The sequence below is a fragment of the Aythya marila genome (genome assembly GCF_965140915.1).
Source record: "Aythya marila genome assembly, chromosome: 5".
Lineage (NCBI taxonomy): Eukaryota > Metazoa > Chordata > Aves > Anseriformes > Anatidae > Aythya > Aythya marila.
In genome coordinates, this window is record NC_139046.1 from 47,687,558 (window position 1) to 47,702,914 (window position 15,357).

Here is a 15,357-nt window from a genome sequence, read left to right on the forward strand (position 1 = left end):
ACGGCATGACAATAATATATGGGGAAAACTTTAATCAAAATCTTCTGAAGTTTAGAGTGTTTGTTTTAATCCCATTTCCAACTTTGGTCACAAACAAGATTCATCAGTATTTAATACATGTCGCTCCCTTAGACTGAGGACCTCAAAGTACTATACAATCAACTAATTATGGCCTCCCAGCTCTTTTACTGCCACTTCTATTATTACAAATCTAAGGCATGGAGAAATTAAATCACTAGCCTATGACTAGTGAACAAAATAGTTTGTTCATAAAATAAAAATAGTTTTATTTTTGAACCTGTACTAGAATCCAAACTTATACCAACAGGTTTTCTTACTACCTTTTCATTCCATTTGCTTCCCTAAGAAAGCATAGACTGCAACGCATTGACTATTCTGTACTTGATAATCATGTTAATTTAGTGTCTTTTCCTTTGAAGTTTCACTGAAGTACGGATTAGTTATATAGCCTGTGGTATTTATGTGAGTGAAATACCTCAGCCCGGCTCCTATGCTTCAACAATGTGAGTTACTTTTCAGCCCTTAGATCCTTCTCCCAAATGTTTGATTATTTGCTTAAGCAGAAAAGCAACTACTTCATTAGGTTACTACAGACTTAAAAAACAGGATCTTGGTGGTCTACAGATGGTGTTACTATGCAAAGTATCAGATTTAGGGATTTAAGCTTTACCTCTCATTGGAGAGCAGCATACTCAGGGCCCTGGATATGGATGGGAATAAGGCAGGAGGAAAAGAGCTTTTGATCCCTCTAAATAGTAGATCTGGCAGATGCAAGGATGATATTTTAAATGGGAGAAGAAGAAAGGGAAGAACTTTTAGCCTTCTGGTTAGAAGAAGGTTGTCCTAGAAGTGGATATTTTAGTGTCACAGAGGGTCAGGGAGCAGGCAGGAAAGGAAAGGTTGAGCAGAATCAGTAAGCTGAACACTGCTGAAATCTTTCTCACAAGAGTAGTGTTTCTGTTTCTTTTCAATTGAAGTTAGAATTCAATTTTTTCATCGGTCTGCTTTATTGTCGTGTGTTTTAAATCATCCAGTGAAAGGAGAAAAGGAAAAAAAAAATCTTAAGATCATCACATGTATTCAAAAATAAAACAAACTTCAAGTCACATTTCATAAGACTTTGTAATACAAACTGTGAACTTCTAAAATTAAAATATCTGCACTTCTGCTCAGCAAAAGGCATCAGAAAGCAATGGTGTAACCATGAACATTTGACCTATACAGCAAAAATATGGCTAGACTCTAGAATTGTACTCGGGGGATCAATCACCAACAGATTCAAGGATGTAGAGATTTCATATTAAGTCTCTCCCACCCTTTCCAACATCCCAGAAGGCCAACTGGTCTTTGAGATAGAAAAATTTTTGGGAAACTGAAGCGTTAGGTACTCAAAATCTGTAAATCAGAAATATAAATATACCAGTAAGAACTGATCCCCTTTATTTTTAACAGACACATGTAACCATATACCCATTCAGACAACAAAAAGCTACAGGGAAAGAGTGATGAGGCTATGACAGACACTTGAAAAGCATGAAAATATTTGTTTGGGGATGAAACATACATACCCTCCAACTGCACTGATTTTGCTAGACAATACTAGAAGTCAGATCCTAATTTTGGATCTGAACAAAATATCAGTTGGTACCAGTTCTTAATACCATCTACTATTTCCATCTGGAAGAACTTTATTGTGTGTGAGTTTATTGCAGGTTTCTTGTCTGTGGACAGTTCCTCAGCCCTATAGCTGCTCCCATTCAAGTGGTGCTTTGTGTCTTTCCAAATCTAGCTAAAGCACTGAGAAATGGGAGAGGAGAGCAGGTGACAGCTTAAGCTACTTTGCAAAGAACTCTTTAGGGGTTCCTTGCACAGTATTTCCAGCAGCAGCACTGCTACATCTGTGCAGCTTCTTCTTTTGCTCTGCTGTTTTTGATGAGTATGCAAAGGTAGATTGGAGGGCATAATTTTAAAACTACAACAACAAGTTTGAAGCTACAGAAGCAGCCAGCCTGTGTAATGTGGTTTATTCTAAATGGCAGCAGCTACATGGCGGGTCCTGCAGAATACGTCAAAATCTTAGCAACTGACCGCACAACTGCACCACACTTTTGAAGTGAAAGTACTATGTAAAATAAAAACATTCTCACTGTATTATCAGACATGTTCTAATTAGGCCAAGAAAATTAACTGGCTGATTTGTATTTAGCTTTATTCAAACTCATCCCAAAGAAATAAGACGTAAGCATATTGGGACAAACTTCCACTTGCCTCTGCCTTTAGCTAGGCTGTTCATATCCACATTACCAGCGTGCAAACCATGTATGCACCAGAAACACATGTTCAAAAGGCTGTTCATATTGGAGTAATTTATCAGGCTTACTAATGGACTTCTCTCCCAACCTCCATGTGATCTTAAATAATCTACAGCATGCGTTTCTTGTACCAGTGAGAGGGGAGTCTTACAAGCTTGTGTTGGAAATTCTCTGAGGATACCTTTACAAACAGTTTTAACAAAAGAGAGATAAAAAAGCCATGGAAGGGGTGCAAAAATTTGCACTTGATCTGTGTCGACAGTGTGGCTGAAGAAGCACGCCCCCAACGGTAGTCTTAAAAGGAACGCAGCTGGATGTAGGTGGAATGGAAGAAATTCTGTACTGCAAAGAGCCTACACTGGAGGTTGGCCATGCCAGCTGCATTTCATCATTAAACCGTTCATTTAGCAAAGTACAGCCACAAGCACGCACGCACACACGCTTACAAGGGAGCAATTTGTGGCTGACTGGTAGAGTAACAAAATGTTATATCTGCTTTATTTTAATCAACTACAGTCTCAGAGAAAGACGGAAAAGAAGAGGCTATGGCTGACTGGACAGAGAGTGCAGCTCAGTTGTAATCATAGAAGAGGATTTTTAGGCCTACAATTATTCTCTAGTATTTGCCAGAGGAGGAATTCATCACTGCTTTGCATATAAACTCTTCTGAACCTTTACAAAAAGTTACAACGGTATGTGGAGAGTCAAACACAGGAGCCATGCTACACCTGTGATAATTAGTTACCACGCTCAAGGGGCTCCTGGTAACAGCATCCTTCCAGAGAACTGTCAGGGATACCACATGGATAAGCCAGTCTGATGCCTCTGCATGCATATAGCAATTTGAGTGCCACTATATTAAATTCCCCCGAGAGAGGCAGCACCAACAGATATAAAATAATTTATTGCAAAGTGCATTTCCATCTGCCCTGTGGGTTACCAATCGCACCCGTGTTCTGCTCAGGGTGCCAGCCCTCAGGAAATTAGATGGCCTAAAGGCACAGAAAGTAGTTTGCATTTTATCAACATGTAGGTCATCTCTGATGAAAAGCTCTTAATCACAGACATAGTAGCACAGTACCCAACAGCATGTCATGACTTTTACATTCTCAAGAGGTCTGGCTGCTAGGTAAGTTGCTCTTTTATTTATTTTTTTCTTTTCATTTTCTTAAATAATTAATATCTGTGATAATTACAGGGGACAGTCTCCTCCTAGTAGATTTGGTGCAGGAGATAGCTCTTATCCCCATAGAACACATTTCTTAGTGACTCCTGTTTCAGATCCCCAGACTCTCTCAGAGGAAAAATTATAATGCTGCCCATCCAACCACCAGATCCATCATAAAAGGAACTTTGAAAATGAGAGTCAGGTGCCTAGATAGATCTGGTGGCACATTACTATACAGGCCCCAAAAGATAAATATGAGGTATGATCCTGGCAACATTACTTATTATACAACATAGCCAAGACATGTGGATTAGCTCCACCGAGGGTCTTAGAAAGTGAGCTTGTCAGACCCACAGAGGATAAGAATGATCATGATCCGGTACAGGCTAACCCCAACACCTCAGGCTGGCATGCCAGAAACACCAGGCAAAGACTGATCGAACACAGTTTTGGAGGCGAGTATTGCCAAGACCTGTATACTTACCACCAAGTCCAGAATGCTTGCTCAGAGGGGATGGGATAATGGAGAAAGAAAACTCAAAAAACAGCTGCCTCAAGAAATGACTTGTATTTGTAAGAAAAGCAATGAATGCCTGGCACAGAGTAAAAAAATGCTTGTATGAAGTTAAAGTGAAAGAACAGAGGCAAATGTTCTTAAAATACCAGCAGCACACATTGTTAACAGTGCAAATATAAACTACAAAATGTTAGACTAATCTAGTCAGCCAGAATACAATGTTAGCCAATGTAGGAAATGGTTGAATTCTGCCACTGATGGCCTTATGGCTAAGAATTAAAAGGACAGGCACATTAAAAAAAACCCTAAAAATCCTATGGTGTGGTTATTTTTTCTTCCCTCCCCCTTTTGCCTGGCGTGTAGGCATGGGCAATGAGGCCCTCTCGGTTATGGCTCTCTGCAGCCGGCCACTGCGACAAGGCAGTGTGGCCTGCGGTGGTTCTCGAGAGTCGCTCGTCCCTTCGGCCCCTGGTAAGCACACAGTGGAGGCTGCCACTGCGTCCTCACCAGTCCATGTCGAGGCACAGGTTAACTCGACATGGGGGGTGGCTCTTTGGGAGATGCGTGTTTCAAGGACCTGTGTCCTTGGCTGCTTGAGGAAAGCTAAAATCTCTGACAGGTAGTTATGGATGGCTCTTGTGGAGGTAGCCACAATGCCCAGCTGCAGCTCCATGCGGCCCATGGACTGTGACATGAGACCCATGGACTGTGCATGCTCCCTCTTGATATTTTCCAGCAGCTGCACAATCCTACTGTTGGTTTCCATCAACAGCTTCTCTCCCTCTGTTAGCTGGGGCTGCCCTCTCCAACCCCGATCCCTAGGGACAGGCTCAACACCGCGGTGCTCTTCATTCATTTCATCATTGCCCTCCTCCTCAGGAGAGTCACTTTCAAACTGAGGAGTCCTACTGAGTGACTGATCCCCGGGAGACTGTATGTCCATGGTACACTCCGGAGTCCGCGCTGGTGTTTGAAATCCCTCAAAATCCTCCCCAACGTTGCTGTGCGTTTCAGACGAGGACAACGGCCACTGCCAGCTCTCTGTGGTCCTGGCCGGTGAGTCTTCGTCAGAGGCAGGCACCGAGGATTCCTGTTCTTCAGCCGGCGTGGACGGTGAGCTCCCTCGGTGACGGCCAGCTTGCCCCGAGGATCCAGGAACCTCCCCATCTTGTTCCCCAGTGACATCTGGCAATCAAATAGAGGAGCAACAACCACTGTATCTGAGGCCAGGCAGATGGAGGTATCTACATGCATTGGACAACACATAGAAAGAAGCCAGTTGGGAAGCCAGAGTGTATGTGTTTGGGCAAACGGAAGGGCGAACTAAAGTTTAGTGACTGCATTGGGCAAGTGGTAGTTGATATTATTAACCACTTTTTATATAAATGCACACTGTCCTGTACCCGCAACACACACAGCCATGCTGCATCCCAAGGCAGGAGCTACCAATTCACCTCATTGTGACTGTGACAGGAAATGTCAGTGAACCTATCAAAAAGCTCACCTATGCACTGTAGTGGTGTCAGTCAGAAATCCCTGGGATGAGCTCAGGGCCAAGTGTCCAAATGAGCTTCCTGTGGTGCCAGATGTGCTCCTCACTGGCTGAGGGCAGCCCTTTGTTGTTCTGAAGTACTGCTGGCTATCTTCGCTTTTGTCCGACGTCTCACGTCACCCCCACCCCTAGTGCGCTCTCTCCCAAATCACTGCTGCAGAGTGACGGCGGCTGTCCACAGCATTTATCCTGTGAGCAATGCCCTCCCCAACATTTGCCAGATTTTCTCGCTCTTTTCTCCAAAGAGTAGGTAAAGTTATCTGAGGGCATTGCTCGCCAGGATCTCATTGTCTTCTGAAAATAAGTTTTGCCCGCCCCTGGCTACCTTGTCCCTTGCCTGAGGGCATATGATGGAAATCAGGGTGCAAGTGCTTCCCTGTGGCAGCTTGGTGTGCAAAGAGGCATTGTTACGGATGTTAACGAGGAGGATATAATGTATGTGCTTAGTCTAAATCCTCCCGTACATAAAATGCACTCCGAAAGACTAGAGATGCCTAAGGTTTTTGCACCCACAATGATCATCAGCTCAGAGTAGAGCATGACCTGCCCAGTGCCATTCTTGATTACATGAGCCAGTGGCCAAAACTCTCACCCTTTCCATGCTTAAATAAAAAAAAATAAAAATGTTTTGGAGGGACAATTTGGTCATCATCGGTGGTCTGGCTAAAATGTTGCAATGTGGTAGCCCAAAGAGCCCGTATTCCTCACGCTCAGGCAAGGGATATGTGAGAGAAGCACTGTTTTTGGTAAGAACCTGAACAGCAGAGGCTGGCTGTTGCTAGATGGCTGGCTGGCTGTGCTGCTCATGCTGAAGTGGTCTGAATGCCGAGTCAGTGTCAGGTCTACTAATCTCTGACATCCCAGTCTTGAAAAATGTTATTTTCTAAGGGTTAATTTCTACACTTTGGAATAGTTTATATGCTGCTCTTTGGACCTCAGCTTGAAGCTGTGAGCTTACGTCTGGAAGGTATTGCTGAGGACAGGCGAAAATGTTACTTCTGCTTCTGTTTATGATTTTTTTTTTTTTTTATTTATTTTAAATAGTTTTAAATGAAAGCTCTTTCTGATAGACCCAAGGATACTTCCTTATATATAACCATCCCTGTCTATCCTAATTCTAATGTGGCACTCATTATTTCTACACCCAAGTGTCTCCAATATTATATTGCTCTGAAAGGGTTTCTGTGCAGCTTAATATAATTTTTTAAATGCTGAAGTCATGGATATTATTTATGCATTTAACTTATTCACTACTTCAAAGTATTCACATTCAAAGTATTCACATTATGTCTCTGTCTAGTTGGACTGTCCAGTTGCATGTTTTATGGAAAGTGAGGATGAAATTGTATTTGTAAAAAGGCATGAGCTCCTTATGAAAATGGATTTTTAGGGACAAACTGTCATGCAATCATTGGCTCTCCTACTCCATGGAGATTTGAAAGGGACTAAATCAACCTAACTGCAATACCTGTTTCTCCCTTTGCAATGCTTTTCCCCCATTGCCTTACTAATACAGCCATAGCTGCAATCCCTCATTAACAAATCTCTCTTAACAACTATAGTGTAGGACCATGAAATTATTTCTCAACATTTTCTTATTTGAGTACACATGAAAAAAAGAAAAAAAGAAAAACAAAACAGGGGACCTATTTTTACCACACATAGCAAACACGCATTTCAGTTAAAATCTATGAAATCGGAGAAAGATAAGGGATTATATATACTCATTCTGGTAGAGCCACTGGTCATACAAATATCTTTGAATTTCTTTTGACATCTCATCAGAAAATTCTCCATATCTGAAAACTCCATTTTCCTGACATGCTCTAAACAGAACCCACCTAGCAATTGTTAAGTAATAGAACCAAACTAAATTAAAAGTCAAAAACTGAAACAAAACAAAATAAAGAACTCCAAAGCCCACATTAATTTATGAGTATTTCTGTAAATAGTTCCACTGAGTTTAGATTGTTAAGATTCAGGGGGATCATAACAACTTTGTTATTTGTGCAAATTTACACATTTGCCAGAGGCTTGTGAAGAAAAGTTTCTCTGAAGAAGCATGATAACATTTTTGAAAAGTCCCTAATTCTCTATGAGAATGTACCATTTGCCATCCTCCTAACCAATACTTTCAGCCTTTTAGAGCTAAAAGAAAAGCATCTGGCATAGGTGACCAATAACACAAATGACAAAGAATCCAAGCAAACAGTCTGTGAAAACCCATGGGCAGAAAGTTAATTGTGGAAACTATTGGCGAATACTTATGAATAATGAATACATTCACAGGTTTTAGGATAGGTTTGTTAACTTGACTAGCAATGAAAAGGAGGAATATTCATTAACGGTTATTATTCATAACAAAGTGTTCAACAATTCTAGTCACTTCAGTTTCTGGAAGCTTTATCAAGCATTGATGTGGGGCATGGGGGAAACCAAGGGTGTTTGACATGGTCTCACACAAACTTTTGTTCACTGCTGAACAATCACGGGAAATCTGCCTCAAGGTGGATGGCTGACACCACAGTGATGAATGTGTCAGTCTCTACCCAATAAATCCATTCCCTGATGACCAAAGGTTGCCCTAGATTCAGACTGGATCTTAAGATGATGGCACCAGCTGCTGGGTTGGTGCTGTGGAAAAGGCGTGCCAGTTACATACAGTAATGCACCAGTAAACTTGGTTTGGCTGGAAACTGCCCTGATCCAGTGAAGAGGCTTGCTGCTTTGAACAGCAAGATTAAGGCTGGCTGAAACAGTTACCTAAACAAACTGCCTTTACCTCAATTCCTTAGAAAAAGGTGACTTCTTAAATAAATGAGTAAATAAATAACGAGAGAGTGTTAAGAATGCCAAGCCAAAATTGGCTACGGACCAATCTCTACATCAACATGGTTGACCTTACTTGGTAGTCAATTGGCTTTTAAAAAAAATCTCTCTCATTTGAAACTAAGCTTAAAATAAAGTGGGTACAAAGAAGCACAGCTAGCTTCTTTAGGTGTGAAGCAAAGGGATGAGGTCAGATTGTCTGATTTTTCTAGTTGTTTTGACCTTACGCATCATTCCTACATGCAGCATCTTGCTCACAGTGATATATACAACTTACAGGCAAAACACATTGGTTGTGTCTTTTTATATATATCTTTATATTTATAGCTAGTGATACCAGCCAACAAACTGACAATCTTCAGAGTTGTGACCTGCTTCATGTTCCTAAACTTATGTCCCTTGCTCTGAAAGGGCATGACTCCCGGTTTGGTCCTTAAATGACCGAGTAAGGGAATCAGAAAGGAGCATGCATATGGGCTGAAGGAAATATGAATATCTGGCAGTCAGTGACCCACTGCACTTTAGCTTCAGTGCTTGATCACTGTGAATACTATGCAGATATTTCCAAAAGTCACCTGGGACTCTCAGATTTCTGTAGAATGTTTTACCTCACTGATCCTGTTATGTTAAAACAAAAAGTGACATCTGTTATTAAAGTGGTTCATGTAATCGTGACTAGTGAATCAGCAAAGTCCTAACTATTTTTCTTTCTTTCCTGTTGTCAGACAAGTTCTCTGTTTCTGCAGTGAAGGCTGTAGCTGGCTGCTTGTATGGGCCTTTGCACTGGGCTGATATAGGACTTGGTCTGATGTGGCGTATCAGTGGTGCAACTGCTCCTGGTAGCCACAGGAGAACCACTTGGTCTTTTGTGCCTGCAGGGGTGACCTGTGGTTTGCCCAATCCTGTTCTGAACATTGTGACCAAAAACCAGGATTATGAAGACTCTGTGTTCATGAATACGTCTTTCATTTTGGAGCATCGCTTTACCATGCTGTTGCCTTGTGCCATAACATTCGTGACCATGCTTTCCTATTAACAGTCCTTCAAGTTTGTTATTAGACATAGTTAGGATTGTAACAATCATCTGGTTGAGATACACAGAGAATTGAACAGTTGATTCAGCTGTAGGGATAGAAGACCAAGACAGAGGCCAAGAACAGAGCAGGGTTTTGGATATAGACAAACTTTAGAGACATCAGAGGTATTTCTTTAACTTTTGTTCAGTGAAGAACATTTGAGACTTATGCCTGTGTTGTGCCTTACCTGCCACTTGGACTGGCAGTTGATCCCTCCCCTGAGATGTGCTGTTCTTTAAGAATCCCTCCTTTTGAAATCCCACCATTTCTGTTTCACCTCTGCTACTGGACCGTTGCCTTTTCCATTATAATTCCTTTTCAGATTCCCCACCAGAAGAGCTGGACGTGAGGGGTGGGGTACCGTCTTCCTGCTGACAGGTAGGTGGAGATGTTCCTTGGCCACAACAAGTGGGCCAGGAGCTCAACAACAGCGGTACCACAGTTGGGGAGCTTCCTGGGACCTGCCTCTGCTGCTCTGGACCTGGGCCTCTGCCTGTATCTGCATCATGCCTCCTGGGGTGGGTGCATTTTTCAAACTGCTTAGGTACCAAGGTGACAGATGCCTTGTAAATACCTAAGATAGATACAGACAGAAACTGTACCAGGCGCAATCAGTTATGCAAAACTTCATACAATGCCAATTGCACCTATATGCTGTAGTATCACCCACCTTTTCTAGCATCTGCAGTCAACCACAGTCAAATATTTGGCACATGTATTTTTCCTTTTGAAAAGTGATGGAAACACAGGACATTCATTCTTCCTTGGTGTCAACCGGTCTAGAAATTTAGCCCTTAATGTCAGGTACTGCATATGCACATATTTTATTCCATCATCTTCCCTAAATATGAGTTTGCATGTATAGTTTAATTCTTTCATTAATCAATACAATTTGTGTTTCTTTGTCAATAATCTGTAAATATAATTTAATTTACATAAGCAGTACTAAAACTGAAGGGGTAGTCTTATGTGTGCATATTAAAAATGCATAAAGATGCATTTAAACTACATAAAAATATGGTTGTGGTGTTGCTTTTATCTTATGTGTTGATTTTTAAAATTTCCTTATATTAAACTATAGATAGCTCATTTTTAGCATAAAGATTGGAAGTTAATATGCATATAATCATAAATTTCTATGTACAAAACAACAACAACAACAAAACGGTCTAAAACAATTAGGTACTCTTATTCCCATTGCATTCCTTTTAGATTTTTTTTTTGTCACTTCCCCTACAGAGGCAAAAGACCTTGCCCTGCTTATTTCGTGAAAGAATGGTTGGGAAGGAACTGGATAAATACTTCAGGCTGAACGTCTGTGTGTTGTGGGCAACTGTATAAAGGATAATTTGGGCAAACAGTACCTATGGGAATCTAGCCAATGCTTTCAAAGAAGCAGATAAAATTCTGGAGGAGATTTCCAGTACCAAAGGGTGGTGTATGTTGGGGGGGGGAGAGAGAAGTGGCAGAATGATTAGAACCTACTGATTTCAAAAGCAAGCTTGATCAGGCTATAAAAGTTCATATGATAATGATGCTTGTCATAGAAGCAATTGTATTCGATGAATAAATCTCTAGTGCCTCGGGAAAAACAGATGACTTATTTGCAGATGGTTAAAAAGGAATCTCTGTTGTATTAATTATGCCAACTGAAAACTAATGCATTTTTTAGCTATTCAAATGTGAAAAATCATCAAAGACCAAAACTAGATAAGATATAGCTAGGTCTTCAATACACTGTTCAGAATTTAAAGGCTAACCATAGCTAAATAATTGTTTCATTGGAAGAATATTAAAGGTTTAGATTTAAACTCAAGTTTGTTTATGATCATATTTACAGGAAAGAAACAGCAAATTGAGCCCATGTCATACAAATGTTATAGTTAAAAACACACAAAAATGGAATTATTTGAGTTTTCATGTAGAAAATTAGGCTAATACTCATAAATCTGCTACCATGAACACATTTTAATCTGGAAATTAACTTGTTCCAATCCCACTGCAAATGAGCAATTTGCAGGACTATGCTTAAGTCACAGTGCCAAAATATTTACCATATTGCAGACAATAGGCAGAGAATATTACTTTAACTGTTACCATGAGAAAATAACAAAAGTGCTTTGCAATACAGTCAAAACCATAAACCATCCAAAAACACCTTCCTTTCATGAAAACTGAGTAAAAATATGTGTATATTGTCTGGGATACTGTAAACTCTACAACGTACACAAAAACTCAAAAATTGGAAAATTATGTAAAATAAATCAGTTAAACATAAAAATTGCTTAATGAGTAAAATTAATCATTTAACATTGAATATCCACAAATACCATTAAATGTTTTATACAAAATGATTTGTATGTATTCACATTAAGGAACTACCAAAACTTTCTCTAAAGAAAGTCTTATTTGGGTTTCTAGGCTTGAAAATATCTCCACATTAGTACATACAAGTCACATTAACATATTACAATCACACAATCAAAAGTAATTTTAAGGAAGGCAGAAAATTTATATTTGTCCAAATTATTTCTATAGATACAATTTTCAAGTACCAGCTCTTTAACAGTATGTTCAATTAATGAAGTTAGTATATAGGGATTTAAAATGCACCTGCAATCCTGCAGCCTTACAATTCAGCCTACCTTGAAAGAGGAATGGTCATTGTCTAACACTGGTTTCTGTTTAAGAACAAAAACAAAGCAGAGAATATAGTCAATACCCACTCCTACCCTGCAAGCCAGGTGGAATTTAAGTGGCAATTTGATGTTCTGTTTAAGAGACAGCATTTGAAAATTTGGCCTTGTTACAAAACAAAGACAAGCAACTGAAAGAAACCAAAAAGAAAGGTGGAGGACCTAAGTCACTTGCAGCCTTCTCTGTTTTTACACTTACTTTCACACTTCACTTCCACACCAAGGGGAAAAAACAAGCAAACTATGATGAAGTATCTAAAAACATTTATTTTCAATTATATTAGGAATTAGTTAACAAGGACATATGAACATTTGAAGAAAAAAAAAAAAAAGAGAGAGAGAGAAATAGCAGCAAAGGGAGTTTTGAGATGAGGGAGATAAGTCCTTCATCTCCCTGGCTCCTGAAAAAGAGAGAGAATACATTAAAAGTGTTGAAAAGTTTTCCATTGCCCTAACTACGATGGTGGGAAATACATGCATTTTTAACTGTTCCTCAAGCACCCATGATTATGAGTATGTTGTTAGATATTCAGTTAATAATATCTGAATATAACAAGTGACACTCACATATGCCAACATGTTTCATTCATCTGGCTCCAAATGCTACAAAACCCACATTTTCTTTAACACTTACAATTCTTTTTCCAACTTCTTTTATACCATTGTCTTGTTGGTTGATGCAGAAAGGTTTTGAAAACCTTTTCAATTACTGTCCTGTAGCAAAGAAAACAAGTATTATGAAAGGGCACTACAAACACTAGAGAATAATCTAACAAAATCAAAATAATACTAGTGTAAATGAGGAGAACACCCACACAGTGACTCAATTGACCTCTCTGCTCAGGGATTCCCAGTGTTTTCAAAATGTCAGTTAAAGCTCCCACATTAAGCAGTATAAACCTTGTTTTGAAGAAGTATTCAGTCCTGATAGTTACCTGTTAATTTAAGTTTCTATGCCAAAAGTTGCTAAAAATCAGCACATTATATATATATATATATATTTTTTTTTTCCCTGTGGAAAATCTAGGCTTAGCGTTTTTCTCCTTGAAACACGCTGAATTTCAATACTTTTCTCTTATGAAGTGTTTTAAAAGCAGGTATGTTGTAGGTATGTTCAAAATCCTATACCTTCTTACATTGTTGAGGACTCCACATGAGATAAACTACAAGTCATAAAACCTGTAGCCTTGCTCCATCAGCATGAAGATGGAGCCATATTTTGTCACATATGTACATCACAAATTCCACTCAGAGTCACTGCCTCATGCTTTTGAAAATGACAATTGTATGACAACCTTTATCTTATTATTGCTATCTTATTAGAATTTCAAATAGGTAATGCAAATCAATTACTTACAAGGACAATCTTCAAGAATTCTTCATTAAGCCTGATGCCTTTTGATCTCATCTTCTAAAATACAGTGTCTGGTGAAGATCAGAAAACCTTCTTCCTACATAGAAGCACTGTAGATACTGGAAACTATCAAAGAAGTCGATGCTGTCAGTGCTGTAAGAGTTGCTTTGATGGCATTTCCATTGTTTCCTGCAGACAAATCTCCATCATCAACTCCATCATATTGAAATAAAAAAAATGACTTTGAACCCAGACGTCTTTTGTGAGTGGTTTCTTCAAACACAACATAACACATTAAGCTAATCCACTGTTTGGCATTCATTTATATATATTTGCTCTGCAATTTCATTGTTTCAGATGCCATTAGAATGTGCCACCTTTGAAACAATGGACAACAGGTATGAGATGAAGTGTGAACGCTTATTGCAGACAGAGCTAATAATATTTCTTTTGAATGCCAACAACTGATATTTTTTCCATTCAAATGTTGCTAAGACCTGGTGCCAGGTAATAATACCCTATGTTGATGATATCACAGTTATTCTGTATCAGAGAGACAGCACTATCATCTAAACTGTTTAAAGGAGAAAATCCTACATCTGCATTGGGTACTTTAGGCCACAACAAAACCCAAAGATCAGCATCAACACATACAAAGGGATTATTTTACTTAGATTACATATCAAATATATATAAAAAAATCCCACCAAACCCCCAGAGCTCACAACTGACACTCTTTTGACACTGTCAAAGCAGTATTTTTGATACGGAAGAATTATCTTATCATTCTATTTCACTATGAAAATTTAGCCTACTCTATTCTTATTTTTCTACTTTCTCTTAAATTCTCGAGATATCTCCCAAGGATATTTATATTAGCTTTTAATTTAAACCGTCTACTTTACCTTCCATTGACAAGCACAAATTACTTACTAAATCAAACCCACTTCTGGCAGTAAAAAGCTTATCATCAGCATGAAACTTTTGAATCATGCATCTAGATATTTACAGATCTTAGTTTATGAATGTATTCATTAAAAATCATATCACTTTAAAATTCTCCATTCACAAGAAGTTATCAATAAGCACATAAAAATAAAAACTGAAAGTAAAACCCTTCAAAAGCAAGCTTTTCATGAGACGTGAAATTTTTATGAATTGTTAAATTTATTATTTTAAAATATTCATTTTGAAACTCTAATATCTTTTTTTTTTTTTTTTAGTGATGATGAAAATTATAATTGGAACAAATGCATCAGTTTAATAGTTTAATATTTCATAGTTTAATCATAGTTTAATATTTTTTTCTTTTAATATTTTATTTTTAGAGTATTTTCAAATCTTCATTTTAATTTGCTGCATGAATATTTTGGTTTTAACAGGCTAACTACATATTGCCTAGAGATATATTTTAAGTACTGCCTCCAAAAAACTTGCTGCTACAACTGTTAGTCTATCCGTTGTTGAAAACCTACAAGTAACAAAGGAAATACATGATTTATGGGATGTCCTTGACATCCCATAAAATCCAGAAAAGTTTTACTGTTAGAATCACATCTCCTTCAAACACACAGTTTGCAGTTGGATGTTATTTTTCCAAGTTAGGCAGTTGCTGAAAGCAGAAAGTCAGTGGCACAGACTAAGTACAGTTTACCTTTTAGTAATTTGTGCTATGAAATTGCAGTAACATGGTAATACCGCCTGTGACATACTATGAACTTGTTGTGACCTAACGATTTTATTAACTATCACTTTAGACACATATATCTTCTACCCTGAATATAAACACACCATCTATGCACTTCCCTTCTTCCAGCCTCCCAATGAACCAA

General features: G+C 38.8%; 2 protein-coding genes across 4 annotated transcripts in view; both read right to left on the reverse strand.

Moving 5' to 3' along the window:
* The window catches only part of SHANK2 (SH3 and multiple ankyrin repeat domains 2), a 348,938-nt gene that overhangs the window by 21,201 nt on the left and 312,380 nt on the right, over window positions 1–15,357 (reverse strand). The window lies entirely within an intron of this gene.
* LOC309878719 (uncharacterized protein) lies at window positions 3,625–10,675 on the reverse strand. The gene is made up of 2 exons (XM_082761591.1): window positions 9,663–10,675; window positions 3,625–5,203 (listed from the first exon to the last, which is right to left on the reverse strand). The coding sequence occupies exons 1-2, from the start codon at window positions 9,739–9,741 to the stop codon at window positions 4,344–4,346; spliced, it is 939 nt and encodes a 312-aa protein (XP_082617717.1). The 5' UTR covers window positions 9,742–10,675; the 3' UTR covers window positions 3,625–4,343.

Coding starts and splice junctions, on each gene's coding strand:
- LOC309878719 (XM_082761591.1), bottom strand. CDS start 9,741: ATGGTGGGATTTCAAAAGGAGGGATTCTTAAAGAACAGCACATCTCAG. Junction 5,204..9,662: donor ACTGCCAGTCCAAGTGGCAG/GTAAGGCACAAC, acceptor TTTGATTGCCAG/ATGTCACTGGGGAACAAGAT.